Source organism: Hypanus sabinus, chromosome 17 (genome assembly GCF_030144855.1).
Source record: "Hypanus sabinus isolate sHypSab1 chromosome 17, sHypSab1.hap1, whole genome shotgun sequence".
NCBI classification, from domain to species: domain Eukaryota; kingdom Metazoa; phylum Chordata; class Chondrichthyes; order Myliobatiformes; family Dasyatidae; genus Hypanus; species Hypanus sabinus.
Window position 1 is genome coordinate 48,166,993 of NC_082722.1, and position 22,284 is coordinate 48,189,276.

General features: G+C 37.6%; 1 protein-coding gene across 3 annotated transcripts in view; it reads right to left on the reverse strand.

Moving 5' to 3' along the window:
- Window positions 1–22,284, reverse strand: part of ap1g1 (adaptor related protein complex 1 subunit gamma 1) — an 88,802-nt gene that overhangs the window by 13,259 nt on the left and 53,259 nt on the right. For 2 of the 3 annotated variants that reach the window (XM_059993006.1, XM_059993008.1), the window contains 8 exons: window positions 22,143–22,197; window positions 20,012–20,134; window positions 12,965–13,054; window positions 10,876–11,006; window positions 10,644–10,748; window positions 8,802–8,943; window positions 4,929–5,055; window positions 1,164–1,265 (listed from right to left, as the gene is read on the reverse strand). In XM_059993006.1, coding sequence (XP_059848989.1) covers window positions 1,164–1,265; window positions 4,929–5,055; window positions 8,802–8,943; window positions 10,644–10,748; window positions 10,876–11,006; window positions 12,965–13,054; window positions 20,012–20,134; window positions 22,143–22,197 — 875 coding nt within the window. The remainder of the gene's footprint in view (window positions 1–1,163; window positions 1,266–4,928; window positions 5,056–8,801; window positions 8,944–10,643; window positions 10,749–10,875; window positions 11,007–12,964; window positions 13,055–20,011; window positions 20,135–22,142; window positions 22,198–22,284) is intronic. The other variant, XM_059993007.1, reaches the window with a different exon arrangement.

Here is a 22,284-nt window from a genome sequence, read left to right on the forward strand (position 1 = left end):
CAGTTTGCTGTAGTGAATTTCCAGAGAATTAGATGACTCAACTGTAAAAAAAATCCCTTCTGCAACTTCTAATTTAATCAAATCTACTGTTCAACTGAAGGAAACTAAATATTTGCCTTTTGAAGAATTTAACATTTCATGCATTTGAAATGAAAGTCAGATTTAACATCTGGTTGGTCATCCTCAATACACTTCCTCATTTGCTGAATAGAAAAGTCATATCAATTACAACGGACTTCAGCACAATGCACATTTTGTGGACAAACTGCAGCTCTTATTGTTGAAAATGATAGCTTTTCTCAGGCAATGTCTCCAAGAAAACCTAGCTTTGTGGTGTTCATAAAGGGCTTCGACATAAATTTATTTTGTGGCGATCTTACTGATGATATTGATCTTTTGGGGTCAGTTTGATAGAAATAATCGAGGTCAGGCAACTGTCAGGCTAGTAATCTGACAGTATCTGTCATTACACACCTGATTGGATAACTGTGTAGCCTTGTTTGGATGATATAATGCAAATGACGTTAGTATTTGACTAAGGTACTTATGCCATCATATTGTCTGAAGTCTTGTGTTAGTCTGCTTGTGAGAGCAGGTGTTAACTATGACGAGACCAAATCTACTGCAGATATCAGTACTGTTTAATATTTTTGCTTACAATTCAACACAGAGTAACTTAAGAGTGGTTAAAAACATAAGCATAGGCAATGGTCAATCCACTCCATCCAACAGGGGAAACCAAAGCTTTCTTTTTACTGCTATAAAAGGTTGATTAATTGTATATAAAGAAAAAAAACCTTTGACATTTTGCCAGGATACATGATGCAGAAAGAAAACACGCAATGCACACACTTGCAATGTCACTCACTTCAAGCCCAAGGTCCAGACCCAACTTATTTCTTATTTTTCATATTACAATCTTAATATTGAGATGAACAATTTTAGACCTTAACTACCTCTCCCATTTATTCTTTCCCATCAGATACTGGTAATAAAAACAGAAACTGATTGGAGAACATTTTTTTTCAGATAATTCATAACATCTGAGGTTCTTTGCTAGATCAGAACCACTCACTATTCCCAACTACCCCTAAACTGAGTAGGATAGTGAAATAGTAACAAATAAAACTTGACCATCTATTTGAAATCCAAAAATGTCTTACCCGAACTTAAATCATTGAAGACTGGCTGAGACGCTAAACCATCCAACAGAAGTGGTGTCTGTGAAAATTGTGGAGCTTGGGCATTTAATGGCATTGTACCACCTGCAAATACAAACAATTCAGTTGACCTGGAGACAAATTAGATTTGATGGTAACTACAATATAATGACAAGAAAATTAGGGAGAGCTGATGCACATGTAAGAACATGTTATTGAAAAACAAGTGGGGAAAATGGGACTGAAGGCAATGCTCAGAAAAGCAGTAAGTGATCTGAATGATTTTCCATAGCTTGAAAAATACCAGATTAATGATATAACCAACATGTTTTAAGATACAGTAATAACCCCTTCCAGGCTAATGAGCCTTGCTGACCAATTAACCTATGAACCCATATGGCTTTAGAATGTAGCAGGAAATTGGGAGAAACTGAAAGAAATACAAACAGTCACGTGAAGAATGTACAAACCCATTACAGACAACAGTGGAATTGAACCCAGGTAACAGACATTTTAATGGTGTTATGCTGACCGCTATGCTATCAGCCCATCCCGAAACGAACCAGTTGCCCATACCTTTTGTGGAGTATCACCATGGCCTTCAACTCCACCAGTTTGAAGGGGAATTAGGCACACTCAGATATGGCTTACAGAAATTCACCTACATTTGTTTCACAATAGCTGCCTTGATGCTGTTGCAAATGAGGTATTTCATAGCATCTGTGTATACATGTACTTCAGCATTGACAATAAAACTTGATTTTTGAAAAAGCTATGATTCTAACAGTTTCTTCCAGAACCAATTTCAATGAAGACAGCTTTCAAACAAGGCTGCATCATTGTCACTTGTCCCAATCTTTCTCACTGCAAATTTACACCACACTTACAAACTACCTCCAGAAATGGTGCTAATTTTCTGAATTTATGGGGAACTGTTCAAACTAAGACAATAACACCCTAAAACTGAAGTCAGTATTCATCTATGCAGACTTACAGGTCAAGATGAGAAGATGGGTCTTGCACGTGACACCCGCAAGACCAAATGTACTGCCAACCTGCCTCTACTGTGCCACACTGCTCCAACAAATAAGGTTCCTGGTGAGACATGATCAAACTTATCATGGGGTTTAGCATCTCTGACAGTCCTCAAAGTATAAGCACTAATGAGGAAACTGGTGGGGGCCAAGGTATGGTTAAGGAAGATGAAGAGCACTTACAGAACTGCTTTCAGTCAGTGAACTGGACAATATTCAGTGATTCATCTTTAAACCTGAACAAATATGCTACAGTTGTCACTAACTTCATCAAGGCCTGTGTGGAGGAGTGTATGCCTTCAAGAACATACCAGACATAACAAAACCAACTGCCATGAATAAACCAGGAGAGGCTAATCTGAGGGCTAAATCTGTGGCATTCAACACCAGTGATCCAGAACTATACAAGTAGTCCAGGTATGATCTACAGAAGGCTATCTTAAGAGAGAGAAAACAAAGAGAGACAGAATCAGGTGCATGTCAGCTCTTGCAGGGTTTGCAGGCCATTATATTCTAGAAGGTAAAACCTAACATCATGAACGGCTTTGATGCTTCACCCTCAGATGAGCTCAGCACATTTTATACACGCTTTGAAAGGGAGAATAAAACTACACCTGTGTGAATCCCTGCAACATCTGGTTACCCTGTTATCTCTGTGTCTTGATTTCAATGTCAGAACATCTTCCATGAGGGTGAACCCTCACAAGCATCAGGCCCAATGATGTACCTGGTAGGGCACTGAAAACCTGTGCCAACCGGTGGGAGTGTCCAGGACATCTTCAATTTCTTACTGCTACAGTTGGAGGTTCCCATCAGTCTCAAAAGGGTACAAGAGCAGGGTGAGCTGCCTCAACAACTATCGCCCAGTTGCACTCACATCTACTGTGAAGTGCTTAGAGAGGTTGGTTATGGCCAGAATCAATTCCTGTACAAGGACCAGTGCAATTTGCCTATCGCCACAATAGGTCTACAGCAAAAGCAACCTCATTGGCTCTCCACACGGCCTTGGATCACTGGACAATAGCAATACCTATGTGAGGCTGCTATTTATTGATTACAACTGAATGTTCAACACAATGATGCCCTCAATAGTAATCAACAAGCTCCAAAAGCTGGGCCTCTGCAATTTGATCCTTGACTTTCCCACCGGGAGACTACAGTCTGTGCAGATCTAAAGGAACATTTCCTCACTGACTATCAACATAGATGCACCTCAAGGATGTATTCAGACTACTGCTCTACTCTCTCTCTCTCTCTCTCTACACCCACAACTGCGCAGCTGGACACAGATCAAATGGCAACTATAAATTTGCTGATGACACAACTATCGTTGGCAGCATTTCAGATGGTGACGCAGAGGCGTACAGGAGTGAGACAGATCAACTGGTTGAGTCGTCTTCCAACAATAACCTGTCACTCAATGCCAGTAAGACCAAGAAATTGATAGTGGACTTCAGGAAGGTAAGTCAAGAGAACACACACAAGTCCCCATTTAGGGATCAGCACATCACCATCTGATATGGACAGGCTAGTGCACAGGATTGGAAAAGACTGCAGGAAGTTGCAAATTCATCCAGCTCCATTATAGGCACTAGCCTCACTGGCATAGAAGACATTTTCAAAACATGATACTTCAAAAAGGTGGCATCTATCATCAAGGACCCTGTCCCCATCACCCAGACATACCCTCTTTTCATTACTTCTCAAGGTGGTGATACAAGAGTATGAAGACACATACTTAATGCTTTATGAACAGCTTCTTCCCCTCTGAATGAAGATTTCTGAATGAACCTATGTATACTACTGCACATTCCCCCCTCTTTTTGCACTATTATATATTCTTACTGTAATTTATAGCTTTAATGTATTGCAATGTACTGATAACTGCTAAACAAATTTCACCACATATACCAGTGATATTAAAGGTGATCCTGAAATGGCATTTGAAGATACAAGATCAAGCCTGACAGTCTAACATTAGTCCTTCTGACTACCTACAGAAGGAATCTTAAGGAGTCTCCTAGAAAAATACCACAAAGGTTTCACAAAAACCTCCAAATTCAGTGGAAGATAATGAATACAATGTCAATCCTCTTCCTGCCATTAAGGCCCTAGTTACTCTCTGGGGAAGCATCTTCCTTCATATGCCAGACACAAGACACCTGAAACAGACAACTACCTTGAGAACTGTCATGGAAGGAGATCATCCAGTGTATGGATGAGCTCAAAGCTTCCATGAAGAGCAATGGGAATTTCTAGTTTGTATGCAGTAGGATCCAATAATCAGGATTTTTCCTCAGAATAATCCTGAATAAAACTGGATCTTCTCTCCAATTTTCTGAACACTTTACTCATGATTTAAAATAGGGCACTTCTCATGGAAATCATATTACAAGTTCCCCATTATGTTTGTGTTTTATCACACTATATTCGCTTTAAATTGAAACATACAATTGTATTCAAAATGTTATTTCATTCTGATAAGGATCTTTCGGTCACTTGTTTATTTCCTCCATCTAACTTCACCCACTACATTCAGCTCATCTATAAACCTCAATTTCTTTATCTTTAGCTTGAAAGAAGTACAATTCAAATTATCTACTTATTTCTTCATTATCTAGATGTTTAAATTATTTGTAATAACTTTTTAAACCTGCTCATGGTGTCCATTATGCAAAATGTCAAAGTTCTTTGGGTCTTACACTTGGCTAGAAAAAATTCACATGAAGCTAACCTGATAAATCCAGCCCTCCTAGCAGATCTAGAAGTTCTCCACCAGCTGAGTTTGGTTTACTGGGTGGGAGAGTCTGAATCACTGGTGTCACATCACTTCCCCCAAGCAAATCCAATAAGTCATTAGCCTGAAAAAGAAATCAAATTGAACACATCTTCATGTTCAGAAATAGGTAATTAATTTGATTATAATGTTTCCAAACTGTAGAATGGTGGCCCACTGAGCTGATGAATATGGGTATCAAATTCCTTCAACACCCACTTCACAGTCCATTTCAAGGTTTGATATATTTGTGCCTCTGCTAGTTCAAAAGTGTTTCTTTTAATTAACTGCATAACTCATACCATGAGACAGTTGAGTCAATATCACTGGTCAATTACAAAGATCACAATACAAACTTAAACGTTTTAAAATTCATACTGCAAAACGCCAAAGGTTACAAGCTCTTAATCAGAATAGTACATATGAAAATCTTTCGCAACCAAAAGGAACTACAAATTCTGTTTGACTTGACTTTAAGAGTCATATGGCACTACAGTACAGAAAGATGGCCCTATGGCCCATTCAGTCCATGCTAGCCTGACCCGCCTAGTTCCACCAGCCTACACTTGAACAACAGTGCTTTCATCCACGTACCCATTCAAAATTCTCTTAAATGTTGCAATTCAGTCCACATCTGCTACTTCTGTAGGTAACTTGGTCCAACTCTCACCACCCTCTGAGTGTTGCTCCCTCTTAGATTCCCCTTAAATAGATGTTACCAGTTAAGAATCAAAGTTGAAATATTTTAGTCTCACTAAGCCTGAGGGGGAAAAGCCTGTATGCATTCACCCCACTTACACTGCTCAAATTTGTAAATGATATCCCCTCATTCTCCTGTTCTCCAGGGTAAAAAATCCTACCCTCCCTATAACTCAAGTCCCAGCAACATCATTGTAAACTTAATCTACACTCTTTCAAGCTTATTGATATCGTTCCCATAGGTAGGTGACCAGAACTGCATGCACACTTGAAATTCAGCCAACATCTTATATAACTTCAACTTGTCTACTCAGTGGCCTGATTTTTAAATCACTATCCGTTTCTGATGCCACTTTCAAGGACTGATGGATCTGTATTCTCAGAACCTTTTGTTCTAAAACACACCTTGGTGCCTTACTATTCACTGCACAAATCTTATCCTGGTTTGCCCTTCCAAAGTGCCACTCCTCACACTTGTTTGCATTAAATTTCATCTGCTATTTTTCAGCCCATTTTTCCATCTGGTCCAGATCACACTGAAAGCTTTTTATAGCCTTCCTCACTGTTCACTACATCCCCAATCTTGATTTCATTTGCAAATTTGTTGATGCAGTTTACCACATTACCTAAATCATTAATATAGATGATAAACAACGGACCTAAAAGCAATCCCTGTGGGACACCACAAGTCACAGAGACAGTCATTTACTACCCACTTTGGATTTTCCCACTAAGCCAATGTTGAATCCAATTGACTATTTCATCCTGGATGCCAAGCAACTTAACCTTCTGGACCATCCTCCAATGCGGAACTTTGTCAAAGGGCTTGGAAAAGTCCACGTAGACAACCTCCGCCAACTTTTCTTCATGAATCTTCTTCACAACCTGCTCAAAAAGCTACAATATTGTCTAGACATGACCTTCCACACATAAAGTCAGATTGACTATGCATGATCAGGACACATTTATCCAAATACTTGATATCTTGTGTCCCTTAGATTGCCTTCTATAATTTACCCAAACAGCAAGTTACATTTTACAATACTTCAAGTGAATCTGTACTCACTCAATATGGAGAAAGCTATAACTTCTCTAAAGTTAGCTAATGTTTCATTAAATTTCAAAATGAACGTTATGGTAATAATAATGTAGTTTTTATTAAAGATTCATGTAACTAAATTTGTTGCAAATCAGGAAAACAAAAAAAATTCCTATACAATTTAATCAAGTTAAATTCAATTGTTATTCAACCATACACAAATACCCATAAATACAACCAAATAAAACAGTATTATTCTGGGGCCAAGGTGGAAAACCCAGTACAAACAATCATATCACAGCACAAGTCACATACAGCCGTCCACCCCCACCATTAACCCCAAAATCAGTGAATTAGATCTGCAGCATTCTACATTAAGAAAGTCCAACAGGATCTTGTAATCACAAGTGACTAAGACAATCACTTGCTGCTAGACTGCACATCTCCTTCGCATACCGACTCCGACTCTGCAACACAGACAGCAACATAATCCATGCCCAATTCAGCTCCTTCAGTTTCTCTGCCAATGAGCAACTCGCTGATGGAATAGACCTGTAGTACTTTGAAGTTCTTGATGTCCAGCAGGGTCTTGTGATCGTAAAAAATAAGCTTAAGACACCACCACCTTTGGTTGGCCCTGGAGAAGTCGCTACAGAGCATGCAGCCATCTTACTGGAAGTCAAGTTAGGATCATAGAAGCCAAGTACTCACATCCAATGCCCACCCCAATCCTGAAATGTACAGAGTTACACTCTCTAATAAAAATTTAGAGGTTACATTAAAGTTTGGGCAGTAAATATTAGATCACTGTAAATACAAATACCTGGGAGTGTACATCTCAGAACACATCCTACACAATCAAGAAAACTCACTAACACCTCTACTTTGAGGCAGTAGAGAGCTAGACTAGGCATATCAGTACTCATGACCTTCTACAGACACACAGTAAAACATCCCAAGAAGCTGTATCACTGCTCGGTATGGAAACTGCACTATGGTAGACAGAAAGGATCTGCAATGGGTAATCAAAACTGCCAAACATATCACTGGCATCAACCTACCCACCATCAAGAACATATCTAAGGAAGGTAGCAGAAAAAGGCCAGCACAATATCATGAATCACTCACCCTGCTCACAGACTGTTTGTCCCACTCCCATCAGGGAGGAAGCTATATAACATCCATGCCAGGACCAGATTCAAAAACAGTTTATTTCCCTATGCAATAAGGCTGACCAACACCTCCAATCACTAACCAACCCACCACCACTGCTTTAATATTTCCTGTCAGTCACCTTACATACTCCTGTAGTGAGCATCACTTTATGTACAATCAATCTAGGTATACAAACTGTCTTATGTATTTCAATCTATTACTTTTTACTCTTGTGTTCCTATGTTTTTTGTGCTGCATCAGATCCAGAGTAACAATTATTTTGTTTTCCTTTACACTTGTGTACAACATTAAGCAATCTTAAATCCTGATATCCCCTCATGCCCAACTGTGCCGCAGCCACTTCCGAATAGCTCATTTGAACTTTGTATAACAGACTTTTATATGTTGAATCTTACCCTTGTGCCAAGGATCATTCATCTCACTACAAAAATCAATCTCAAGATGCAAATTAATAAAATAGGAAAACCTGACTCTCTTGAGAATTGCATTGCTCTGACCACAGATAACATGAAAAACATCTCAGATGTTAAATCTTAAAAGTGTCTGATGTACAAGAAAAAATTTAGATTGTTTTTCTCTGGTTATACGTTGAAATCAACCCTCACTTTCTGACCTGCCACTTAAATTCATCACCTTAAATAGATCAAATTATGTCAAATGTAGTTTTATATCTATAGAAAATTAACATACAATATGACATGCTATACTACGCTTGGTTCTTCTTTAAAAAGTGCATCTAAACCACGTCAAAATATTTATTACATTTTGTTGCTGGCACTTTGATGCCATGCAGAGCATTTCAGTACTTAGAAATACTGACATGAACGGTATTATCAGAATATAAATGGATTCCACAAACACAATGATTATATATTAAGATCAAAATATAAACATACACTCTCAAAGTTTTGTTGTACCTGGCTAGAAGGCTGAGGGGTGCTAGATGCTAATTTAGTATCCACTATTATCGGTTCAGCCTCTCCATTAGTTTGTGCAATTTCTGTAGGCCCATTAGTTGTTATCTTCTCCATTATAGGCATGCGTTCTAGCAGTGCAGATCTATTGTGCACAAATTTTTAGAATTTCAAGTTACTTACACAGCATTGCACAATTCCTCACAATTATCAACTATGTACTATGTATGACTATATAGAGTATACATACTATATATAGTATGGCAACAGAGCAAATTTGCCCTGAAAATGAAAAATTAAGATTGTACTGTAATTTACCAATATGCAGTTAATCTCAATAAGTCATTTCTTTCTGATTAAATATCTACATTATATATATAGTCTAAGGATCAAATTTAGAAAGGTATTTGATGCAATAGCACATTCATTATAATATGCAAGCAACTTGGCAATGTAACCTTCCTGATGTGAAAATGTTCTGAATTTAGAACAACTTGGAACAAACATGACTAATTTAATGGATAACAAAGACTACACACTAAGTTTTAAGAATATTACAGATTGACATTAAAGATAGATATCCTGAAAATATACATTACATTAAAAAAAATCTGTACAGCCAAGGAAAGAACAGCATCAACTCAATTGCTTAAAAAGGCCTTCTTGCTGTATTGCATCAAGATGAGATAAAGTCGGTATAGAAATCCAGTGATTCTTTAGTTTCTCTGTAAAATTTCTTGACACTCTTCCTTACACTAAGGCCAAAGTTATACAAAATTATGCCTTGTGCACAAGATGCTCACAAATATTGTTTTGACTGATTCATCCACATTTTAGTTTTGGTTCCATTCATGTATAGGCTACATCCGTGATCAACCACTTTGGCCAGAAAGTAGCTTCTGTGTTTTTTTTTCATCTTCCCAGTGCTTAATAAGATGTAGGTCAACTTGCACTGAGTAAAGGAAACTTTCAGAAATATTTGGTTCTGCATATTTGTAATAATAACTGCCAGTTGAGTATTTAACGTACTTCAACTTTTCTTCTTAATTAAGCCACTTTTATGACTTTTCATCACCTACTGACACTACAGCTAATTATATTATCAGATTTGACATGTCTTTGGGATGTAGGAGGAAATCAAAGCAGCTGGAAACCCATGGAGACACAAGAAGAGAGAACAAAGGTCCCTGAAGATATGACACAAGAGTGATTACCACTATTCATACACTTCACATACTGTTATCCTGTAACCAAGACGGCAGTACAGATATATGATGAAGATGAACAAAATATTGAAGGGTTTTTACAAAAACAAAAGCAGAAACTGTTCTCCTTGGTGGTTTTGAGAACTAGAAGGCACAAAATGAAAATAAAAGCTAATATGAGGATTTCTTTTCCAAAAGGAATGGTTAAAGTCAGGAATGCATAGCCAAGAGGAGTAATGAAAGCAGAATGAAGCATTCAAAGGGGAGTTGGATAACCAACTGAAAAGTAATAAACTGCAGGATTATGGAACAAGCTAGACTGTTTTTTGTTAGAGTTTTGCTTTGTTAATTATTTGAAAATTAACTAGTTTGCCAAGTTGATTTGGACATTAATTGTATGTGGTTTAATAATATTATAGGCTCGAAGGGCCAGAAGGGCCTATTCAGTGCTGCATCTCAATAAAACAAACTGTTGGATCAACATAGAGACTACTGGGAATGTTGGCATTCATTCTGTAACTTTAGCGCTATTTTTTGCCTAAGTAAGCAATTTACTTGCTACAAAAAACTTGAATACCATGTTCAAACTATTTTAACTGAGCATTTCAAACTCATCCAATTACTTGCAGATTACACTTACCTCATGTGATCAAATTTTTTGAAAAGTGCATTATATTCAACAGCTCTTTGCTGAAGTTCCACATCTATGCTGCTTCCATAGATAGATATAATCTTCTTGATTCGACTGAAAAATATGATTTGATATATTATACCTATATATACATGCTTGCAAACAAAACTGGGTCATTTTAATACTTATAAATACTAATTTTCCTCACCACTTTCATTACTTTTACCAGAAAGTTACTTACTTCACATTTACAGTAAATCTTGTGCTTAGTTTCATAATTGCAGTGAGAGCATAGCCCCTTGTTACAGACGTTGACATGTTAGACTGTAGTACATTTTCTAAAACATCCATAACTTCATCTTCCGTCACCTGCTGGGGGAAAATTCACTGAGAGATTCACTCTAAACAAACTCTAACACAAGTTGAAATAGTGTATTAATGTGTATCTCTATTCTTTCCCCCAATCAAAATTAATCTAATAAACAAAACAATGCTATATCTAAGTGAAAGGACAAAGATAACAGGAGTAAGAGTTCAAATTGGATTAAGAACAATTTGGCAAGACTAAATTCATTTGACAAATTCAGGACCAAATGAATGAAATGATGCATAGAAAATGAGATAAAGCAAAAAACAATCTTATGTCAGATGCTTTCACATATCGGAAAGCGGGGCAGACATGGAAAACAGGAAGGAAATGAAGGGGAAATTAGAAAAATAGAGAAAGGTTATTAAAAAAAAAACTGTCAACGCAACACACACAATGCTGGATGAACACAGCAGATCAGGCAGTATCCGTGGGAAAAAAATGAATTGCTGAAGTTTTGGACCGAGGCTTTCATAAGGAGATATGAAACATTGACTGTTCATTTTCCTCCTTAGATGCTGCATGATCTGCTGAGTTCTTCCAGCATTTTGTAGATGTTACATTAGAATTTCAGCATCTGTAGAATTTCGTGTATACAAATGAACTGGAACAAAGCTATTTTTGAACACGTGTGAAATTTCAATGAGATGAACACAGAAAATATGACGAATTAAGGAGTCCATCATCTTTTAAAATAAACACCTTGGACTGGACAAAATACATCCCAGACAGGCTGGTAAGGAAAGAGGGGAAACAGGACTGACTCCAATTTTTCTATTCTTTCTAGCTAGAGATGACATCAAAGATTGCTAATGTTGCACAATTGTTTAAGAGAGGAGGAATAATAGGCAAGTTTAAGTTGGGTAATGGACAAACTATTAGAAACCATTTTAGAAAAGCATAACTTTGTCCACAGTAAGACAGATCAATCAAGAACTCATTTATTAAAGACAGCACTTGAGTAAGTTGTTCATTGTTCACCTTTTGAGCAGGTAACAAGGAGCATTACATTTGGTTTAGTAGATTTTGTCATACCATTTTATAAATTGCTACATGGCTGGCTGGCAACCAAAGTGGAAATCTATAGAATCCAAAAATGAATGGCAAACTAAATCCAAAGCTAGCTCAGTGGAATGAAGCAAAAGCTAAAAAGGGCGCATTTGTGGCTGGAAGGCTCAATAGATAGTCCTTAGCTTTGACTCCTAGCCATTAACAATTTAGAGCTAAACAAAGATTCAATTTAAAAAAAAATCAGATAATATAAGAATCTTCAGACTGCAAAAATGTTGGACAAAATAGCATCAAGAATTTGCTCTAGAACAGCATGAAGCAATGCATTTAAGGAAACTGCAATGTTAAGGGAACATAGAACTAATGGGAAGCTAGTGAATGGACGAGAGTGAAAGTGACTGAGTGTATATCTACAAAACATTAGTGTCATTTACCATCTCAAAGGATTGCAGAGACATTCAAAACATTTAACAAGTATTAGAATGTGCACTTGAAGTGCTATAACATAAAGGACTATGAGCCCCTGCTGGAAAGTATGTTTCGGTTGAATAGCTCTTTTGGTCAAATTGCCCAGGACATACATTTTTCATTATTCAAGTATCTACAGGATCTATGAAAAAAATCGAGAACGTCTAAAATTTAGCTTATGTAATCTGGAAGCTAGCTTACCATCTCGTTCAAAGTTTATTAGATTTCTGCTATAGGGATTCTGATACGAAATCACAAAACTGACTTAACAGTCACTATTTCTACTACCAAATTTCTACTGTAAATATACTTCAGAAACACACCAGGAATTCAATTTGCTGTGCATTTCTAACTTGTAATTTTGCTTCCATTTTTAATTAGGCCATGTGGCTGCTACTCAGTATTTCAGAATGCTCTTATGCTACTTCCAAGCTCAATGATTCATATGAAATTTATTTGAATAGCTGCTTTGAAATAGTGTTACCTGAATAGGCTCCTCTTCTTCACATTGGCCAGATATTAAAAGGTCACCATACTCTCCCATGCACCAAGCACCCACTTGTACAAGAGGTTGCTGTTGTAAAATAATCAGTTAATAAAACTTGAATATATTTAAAAATTGAAACTAAAACCTTTTCTAGTCACAATGTTAATTTATTAAATGCCAAATTAAGATCAATCAACTTCAGCACCTTTTCAGATACAATAAACTACGCATCAAATCTAAAGAGCATACAATAACATAGAATAGATATCTCTTATTATTCATCCACCTACAAATATAAAGTGAATATTGAACAAGAATTGGTCCCAATAGCAGCATCCAAATATTCATAACCAGGTGAACAGGAATACATGATGAAAGCAACCTCATCTAAAGTTATATCAGAATACGTGCTGCCTTCTCCTTCCTTCCTTCTTGTTTTATGGTGGTTGGCACCCAGCTTAATGGTGCATTACCGCCACCTTCTGCTCTGGAGTGTGGATCAGACGATAGACTTGCATTCTAAATCCCTTCACCCATTCACACACACACTTACCCACCCTAATCTACACTTCGTCCTTCCTTCTTAGGCCATCCGAGTAACCCTACTCCTGCTTATCCATCATATCCTACATTTAAAAAACCCTGTATCCCTTAATAAAGCTAAAAGCACCCGTACCTGTGCTCTCTCACCCATGCCCAGTAACCCTTTTAATGTAATTCTCATCATCTCTCTCTGTATCCCATACTTCCTGCAACTCAGAACTACATGTTCTACTGACTCCTCTTCCTGACATTCCTCACACAATCCTGTCTGGTGCTTCCCTATCACTTTCAGTGATTTGTTTAGTGCACAGTGCCCCAGCCTTAACCTAGTCCATACAGTTTCCTCTCTTTTGCATCCACTGCCACCCTAGTACCTGTAACACTCTTTTGTATTTGATATAAATGCCTCCCTTTCCCCTGTCCCATCTTTCTTGCCACATTTGGTTGATTCTTTCCCAGATTACACACATAGCCTCTGCTTTGCTGATACTAATGTGCATTTCTGTATTTTCTTTCTTTAATGCCCTCTTTGCCCACTCATCCACTCTCTCATTCCCCTTCACCCTCTTCTCATTACTACCATCAGGGTGGAGAATCAGGAACCTGAAGACCCACTTCAATATTTTAGGAGAATTTTTTTCTGTCCGCCATCAGACTTCTGAATGGTTCATGAACACTACCACACTATTCCTCTTTACACTTTTTTTAAGCTTAGTGTAACTTTTATGCTTTGCTGTATTATTGCCACAAAACAATAAATTTCATGACATATGTTGGTGATAACAAACCTGATTCTGAGAAGGGATTCCTATACCAAATACTTTAAACCAAATCACAAGATTCAAATTGCCCTATAATACAAATCACGCAATAATCCCATACTATAATTTTTAAAAATAAAGTAACTAATATGGTTTGAAATACACATATCCACAAAACACATTAGCAAAGCAAATTTACTAGTCATTTATTAAATTAACCTCCAAGAAGACCACAACATTGTCATGGTTTGGAGGCCTGTGTGGCTTGATGACCCAGAGAACAATGCTGGTTGGAGTCAAGGTTTTATGGTTTGGCTCTTGGTAGGGTCACCCATGCCAAAAAGTTCAAAGATTAGGGGCCATACAGAGTGGATCATCAGACCTCCAGTTCGGGGGCTCAGCTCAGGGCTAACAACCCTGACTAGTGAAACAAAATTGTTATGGAAACTGGAATGAAGAATCCTTTTCTATCTGAATGAAATGATATTCCTGAGTCTCCACCCAGGACTTGCATGACTGACAATAGTTAAAAATGAGAGGAAGCTACTGAAATGAAAGAAACCCTGAACACCACCAGATATGGAGGACCTTCATTGCTGTCTTAACCATTATCCACTTTGGTTGCAAGAACAGGAAAACAGATTATTAACTGAACTGTGGTCGATTAGGAAAAGGGGAGATGCAACGAGACCTGGGTGTCATTGTACACCAGTCATTGAAGATGGGCATGCAGGTACAGAAGGCGGTGAAAAAGGCAAATGGTATGTTGGCATTCATAGCAAAAGGATTTGAGTACAGGAGCAGGGAGGTTCTACTTCAGTTGTACAAGGCCTTGGTGAGACCGCACCTAGAATATTGTGTGTAGTTTTGGTCCCCTAATCTGAGGAACAACATTCTTGCCATAGAGGGAGTACAGAGAAGGTTCACTGGATTGATTCGTGGGATGGCAGGACTTTCATATGAAGAAAGACTGGATTGACTAGGCTTATACTCACTGGAATTTAGAAGATTGAGGGGGGGATCTTATTGAAACGTATAAAATTCTAAAGGGATTGGACAGGCTAGATGCAGGCAGATTGTTTCCGATGTTGGGGAAGTCCAGAATGAGGGGTCACAGTTTAAGGATAAAGGGGAAGCCTTTTAGGACCGAGATGAGGAAAAACTTCTTCACACAGAGAGTGGTGAATCTGTGGAATTCTCTGCCACAGGAAACAGTTGAGGCCGGTTCATTGGCTATATTTAAGAGGAAGTTAGATATGGCCCTTGTGGCTAAAGAGATCAGGGGGTATGGAGAGAAAGCAGGTACAGGGTTCTGATTTGGATGACCAGCCATGATCATACTGAATGGCAGTGCAGGCTCAAAGGGCCGAATGGCCTACTCCTGCACCTATTTTCTACGTTTCTATTAACAGCATAATGGACAGTAAGTATTAAATTAGAACCTGTGTGAAATTTAGTCACCGTTTACTTAGATAACACTGCAACATTTCAAATTTAAAGTTGACTGAAATTAACTGAATGGTCAATTGAACTCAATTCTCTTCACTAGTCACAGGCTCCTTCACCTAACTCAAGCAGACTGAAATTTCTACTTGACAACAACTATTATACAAAGGAGAAAAACATTCCAATTTTTATAGAAGTCTTGACAATATGTAGATAATTTAGGCTTTCAAAACACCTTGGCAAGCCTCCATTTGCAAGTGTGGAGCTAAAGATAAACAAAATGTAATCTACATGAAAAACCAATGGGAAAATCGGAAGCAGAATATTTGCAAGGTATCACCAAATGATTAAGTGAAAACACAAGTAAAGATCTTCATGGAAACCATTAACCAGCTCGCCAAAGCTTACTGGAATGAGGTGAAATATTCTGATGATAGAAATAAAATCTGACTTATTCTTGGATAAATGTTTCATGTCTTTTGAACAGTTGTCTAATAAATATAATCTGCCCAGGTCCCTTATTTTTTTTTTAGATACTTACAAATTAGAAACTTATTGAATAATATGTTACATACTTTTTCGAATTCATATCCAACTCATATCACCAAAAAAATTTTAGGTTTAAATCCTTATCAGAAGGGTTTAATAGCAACTATTTATGATATGATTATGAAAATACAGCCAGGTATATCAGATAAAATTAAGAATGAATGGGAAAAGGATCTTCAACTTTCCTTACCTACAGAGAAATGGGAGAAAACTCTTCAATTAGTTAACTCCTCCTCTATATGTGCTAAACATGCGTTGATACAATTTAAGGTGGTGCATAGGGCCCACATGTCTAAAGATAAGCTCGCTCGTTTTTAATCATATAACAGACAGACATACTTTATTGATCCAGAGGGAAATTGGGTTTTGTTATAGCCGCACCAACCAAGAATAGTGAAGAAATATAGCCATATAAAACCATAAATAATTAAATAATAAGTTAATCCTGCCAAATGGAAATAAGTCCAGGATCAGCCTATTGACTCAGGGTGTCTGACACTCCTAGGGAGGAGTTGTAAAGTTTGATGGCCACAGGTAGGAATGACTTCCTATGACACTCAGTGTTACATCTCGGTGGAATGTGTCTCTAGCTGAATGTACTCCTGTGCCTAACCAGTACATTATGAAGTGGATGGGAGTCATTGTCCAAGATGGCATGCAACTTGGACAGCATCCTCTTTTCAGACACCATTGTCAGAGATTCCAGTTCCACCCCCCACAACATCACTGGCCAAACGAATGAGTTTGTTGATTCTGTTGGTGTCTGCTACCCTCAGCCTGCTGCCCCAGCACACAACAGCAAACATGACAGCACTGGCCACCACACCCTTGTAGAACATCCTCAGCATCATCTGGCAGATGTTAAAGGACCTCAGTCTCCTCAGGAAGAAGAGACGGCTCTGACCCTTCTTGCAGACAGCCTCAGTGTTCTTTGACCAGTCCAGTTTATTGTCCATTCGTATCCCCAGGTATCTGTAATCCTCCACCATGTCCACACTGACCCCTTGGATGGAAACAGGGGTCACCGGTGCCTTAGACCTCCTCAGGTCCACCACCAGCTCCTTAGTCTTTTTCACATTAAGCTGCAGATGATTCTGCTCGCACCATGTGACAAAGTTTCCCACCGTAGCCCTGTACTTAGCCTCATCTCCCCTGCCGATGCATCCAACAATGACAGAGTCATCAGAAAACTTCTGAAGATGGCAAGACTCTGTGTTGTAGTTGAAGTCCGAGACGTAGATGGTGAAGAGAAGGGGAGACACGACAGTCCCCTGTGGAGCCCCAGTACTGTTGACCACTCTGTCTGACACACAGTGTTGCAAGTGCATATACTGTGGTCTGCCAGTCAGGTAATCAATAATCCATGACACCAGGGAAGCATCCACCTGCATCACTGTCAGCTTCTCACCCAGCAGAGTAGGGCAGATGGTGTTGAATGCACTGGAGAAGTCAAAAAAATGACCTTCACAGTGCTTGCCGTCTTGTCCAGGTGGGCATAGACACGGTTCAGCAGGTAAATCCAGTCATATGTTCTGGTCTTGCCCTCTTTTGGAGAAACATTGGAAAGACATTTTTGATATTATTTCAACAGCTTTGAGTATTGATTTAAATCCTCATCCTGTTACTGCAATTTCTGGCTTACCAATGGTGGAACACAGTTATTTATCCTCTTCAGCTCATCGGATGATTGCATTTGTTACATTAATGGCTAGAAGATCCATTTTATTGAATTGGAAAGCGATTAATCCTCCTACTACATTCCAATGGTTTTCCCAAACTATATCTTGTTTAAATTTAGAAAAAAATCAGAATTGTCACTTTTGACCCTTCAGTTAAATTCAAAGAAACTTGGAGACCGTTTATTCAACACTTTCATATGATGTAACTTGACCTTTTCTGAATCCTTTCTATTAACCTTACATATTTGGTAGAGGAGCAGAGTTATTGACATTATTGATTGCATCCAATGTAATATAATAGCCCAGCTTTGTTTAGTTTCGGTTTTTTTAATTTCTAATTTGGGTTTTTTTTTTGACATGTTTTCATTTTTTTCCTACCATGTTTAATTACATTAAGATTTGTGAGGCTTAGTATATTTGTGTTATCTATAGCTTTTACTCATGTATACTGTTTACCAACAATGTAATCCCAATCTCTCTATACTACTGTTATTATGCTTATGTATTTGAAAATTAATAAAGATTTAAAAAGAAAGAAAATCAGCAATGTACAGGGAATGTAGTCAATAACTATAGAAAAGATTTAACAGATAAAAGCAAAATTTATGAAAAATGCCTCCACCAATATAGTAGTTCTGAAATTCAGCAGCTTAGCACTTTCAGTCATTTGGCTTCCAATGGCCAAATGGTTATTCCTAGTAATTCAATTCAAAGCATTTTAGAAATATGAAGGCTTTACAAAATTTCCAGCCTAACAATGAAGTATATCATTTTAGAGTTTTATTGACCAGTCTATACACAAAAATCAGTGGTTATCTGCACATTAATAACTAGCATAGAGTTAAATGGGAGGAGTAGGAAAGAGAAAAAAATGAACAATGATAAGCTATAATGAATAATTAGGTAGTTAGAAATTAGCAGTTAGTAATTAGATATTAGTAAGTGAGTAGTGAAAATGTAACTCAAACACATTAATACAAGTATATTAAATTGTAGCAAAGCTTGCTCAACCAGCACTTAAGATAGAACATTTCTACTAAACCCTGGAACACAGAAAAAAGGCCACACTCTTTGACGCACTACTGTCAGGAAGGAGGTACAGGAACATCAGGACTGGGTAACAGCTTCTTCCCTCAGGCTGTGAGACTAATGAATACAACCAAGGTCACTCGGACAGCAAGCTGTTTCCTATACTGATAACCTGCATGCGCTTTGAATTATATTTTATTAATGTATTATGTGGTAATATTTTGTGTTATGTTCTGTGTGTGACATGTGTTTTGTGGGTGCACTGTGGTCTGTGGAATATAGTTTCATTTGGTTGTATAGATAACAAACTTGAGTGTGAATATCAGCTTAGCCAGAGCATATGATTAACTGACACTGGTGCATCCCAGATAAGAGCTTTTACCGTACACTTCTGAAATCCCAGGATCTAAATGGAAATTAACTTAAGACTAATTGATAAAATTAATCTTAAATGTTGACAAAGTAGCAGAGAGTTAAGTGGACTGATACTGCGGAAAATAAGCATTGTATTAAAAACAAAAGTGACCCTGAGGTCAAGCTAAGAGGCAAACCATGTGCAAGAGAAGGGAGAATCTAAAGTCAGGGGTTCCCAGCCTGGAGTCCATCAATCCCTTGCTTAATGGTATTGGTCCATGGCATAAACAGGTTGGGAATCCCTGATCTAAACCTACTTTATTTTTCTCAATGTTCCTTTTTTAAAAATATAACAGTGCTACAAAGGAAGAATTCAGTTGCAACCTACTGGGCAAAGCTATTTGAATCTCATTCTGTTGCATGATGGAATTAAAATTTGAAGACAAAGCTGCCAAAGCTTTACAATTAGAGTGCCTAAGTGTCAAACATCAGCTCCCTGTAGCAATTTAGCCTATCATAATGGGGTAAAGTATAGAAATGAGACAAAATAACTACAAGTTTTTTAAAAACACTATTTTCCCTTGCAAAAATAAAACACCTAAGTTGCTTCAATCAGTAATGTAAATTAGTTTTTGATGCTTGTGCTATCAATCACGAAGAAGTTCAAATCTAACACATTGTACCTGAGAGATATCTTCCAGGACGGCTTTGTAAAGTTTCTGTACTGTATATGCATGCATTTCTACACTGTTGGTTATCAACTGGATCAAGTTAGGCACCGCATCATCTCTTACATAACTTCCAGCCTAAAATCAAAGAAAAAATACCAAAGCATTTTACAATTCTGGTAGCATATTCTTCATATAAGTTGTACTTCAAACTTAAAACTTTGAGAGAAAAAAAAACATTATACATGAAATAAAAGTTACAGATATAGAAGCATTATTCTGTCCTGAATGAAACCATGGTCATGTACATACTTAGCTTAAAATTTATGGTCATCTATTTAAATTTAAAACTTGCACTGACACACTGAATGCATGATATTTTTAACCATCTCAAGCCTAAGAACAGGTGTTCCTCCAGCACTGGTAGTGTGTTTGTCCAACTCTCAACTAGGGCTTCAGCCATTTAGATCATAACTTTGGAATTCTTTCCCTACGCTTCTCTAGCTTGTTCTTTAACACACTCTTCTACAATTAACTTATGAAAGGAAAGAGTTTCATGTCACTTGAACTCTCCTTCCTACTCTGACTTGTATTTTTGGCTTCTTACAAACAAATCTCAATGCAAGCTCAAGGAACAGAACCTCCCCTTCCATCTAGGAATGTTGTGGCCCTTTGGGGGCTCAATCCTGAATTTAATAATTTAATTTTGTGTCAGATCTGGATAGTCATCTATCTTAACTCAGTTTTTCTCTGTACAGTTGCTCAGTTAGCAATTTCTTAACATTTGTATTCTTCTTCCTTTTAATGATTTGAAGTACCTGACATCACTGAGATTTGCATGATCTGTGTTGGCATTGCAGGTAGTGAAGTTGCTGTGTGACACCATTCCAATTCTGGCACTCTATCAGTCTTTTGTGTGCTATGTAGATAATCGTTAGATAAGTATGACTGGAACTTCAGGGTTTAAACATTCACAACAAAAAAGTGGGATCATTTAAAAAAAATTTCCATCTAGATGCGGTTGAGCTCTTCACCCATGACATGGGATAGTTGAATCTAAATCACACACGTGTCCCTTCTCTCCCACACCCTCTGCTGTGGGGAACATCAACTAACCATTATCTTTTTTCCCCAGGATGTCACAAGCAAGGAATTGTCCTTTTTCAAATTTTGTAACATACAATATTTTCTTGCAAATTAGTAGATCACTTAGCCCATCGTGTTATGCCATCTGAGCTTTTCCCCCATCAGTCTCGCTTCTGTAATCTCTTTACATCCCTCAATTTTCCTCCCACCCATTTACACCAAGAGGTTTTTAAAATTGTCAGCTATATCAGCATGTCTTTGGAAATGGGAGAAAACTAGAGCATCCAATGAACACACATGATCATAGGGAGAATGAGCGAACTCCACAGACAGCATCCTAGATCAAGATTTAATCTCAAGTGCAGGAGTCATACAATAGCATTACCTGCTGTGCCAACACAGACATGAAAATTTCGCACAGACAGGACCTGAGGATAAAGACTATACCCAGGTCACTAAAGCTATAATCCATTACATCATATTCCAGAACTTGAAAAGCAAACTGTTATCAAATGTAAATCTTGTAATCTATTCATTCATCACTAAACATGTTACTAAAAAATCTTTTATTCTACCCTTACTTAGTTTGCTGTCATTGTTAGTTTACATAATACTAGGCGTATTATGAACTTCCTATCACTTTCTCCAAATGCTGAAAATTCAATTTCCCCAACTTTAGCAGTTTTGGCATTTTGTTGTAGCAATAAAAAAAAATAACGGGCAGCTTGGACAAACTAAGCATTAGAATTTGTGAATGTTATCTGTGAACCTTTGCAAACAAATGTGGAAAAATAGCCCAGCTTAGAGTGACACCCATGTTACAGCCATTCAGGTAATGGAAGTTCACCCCCTTTCAGATTCACAGATCACTACCCAATAATTCAAGATATGGAATAAATTCACTCTTCAGGAATTTGTTTGCAAAATAAACATGTTTTTAAATTCTTTCATGTTTTTGACACATGCGCAGATGGTGTGGCTTTATATTAATGCAAAACAAAACAGACGTTTCTAGGAACATATCCTCCCTTTCCCTGGTTTAAGCCAAGATCACACTTACCGTTGTTAAGACTTTCATTATTGTGTCTATGTGCCACCTCTTTGATGGTGCATACCTAATTGAGAAAAGAATATGAATTTTCCATGCCAATAGAATCAACAGTTATTTGAATTGTTAATCAATATTCCAAATATGCTTGCCT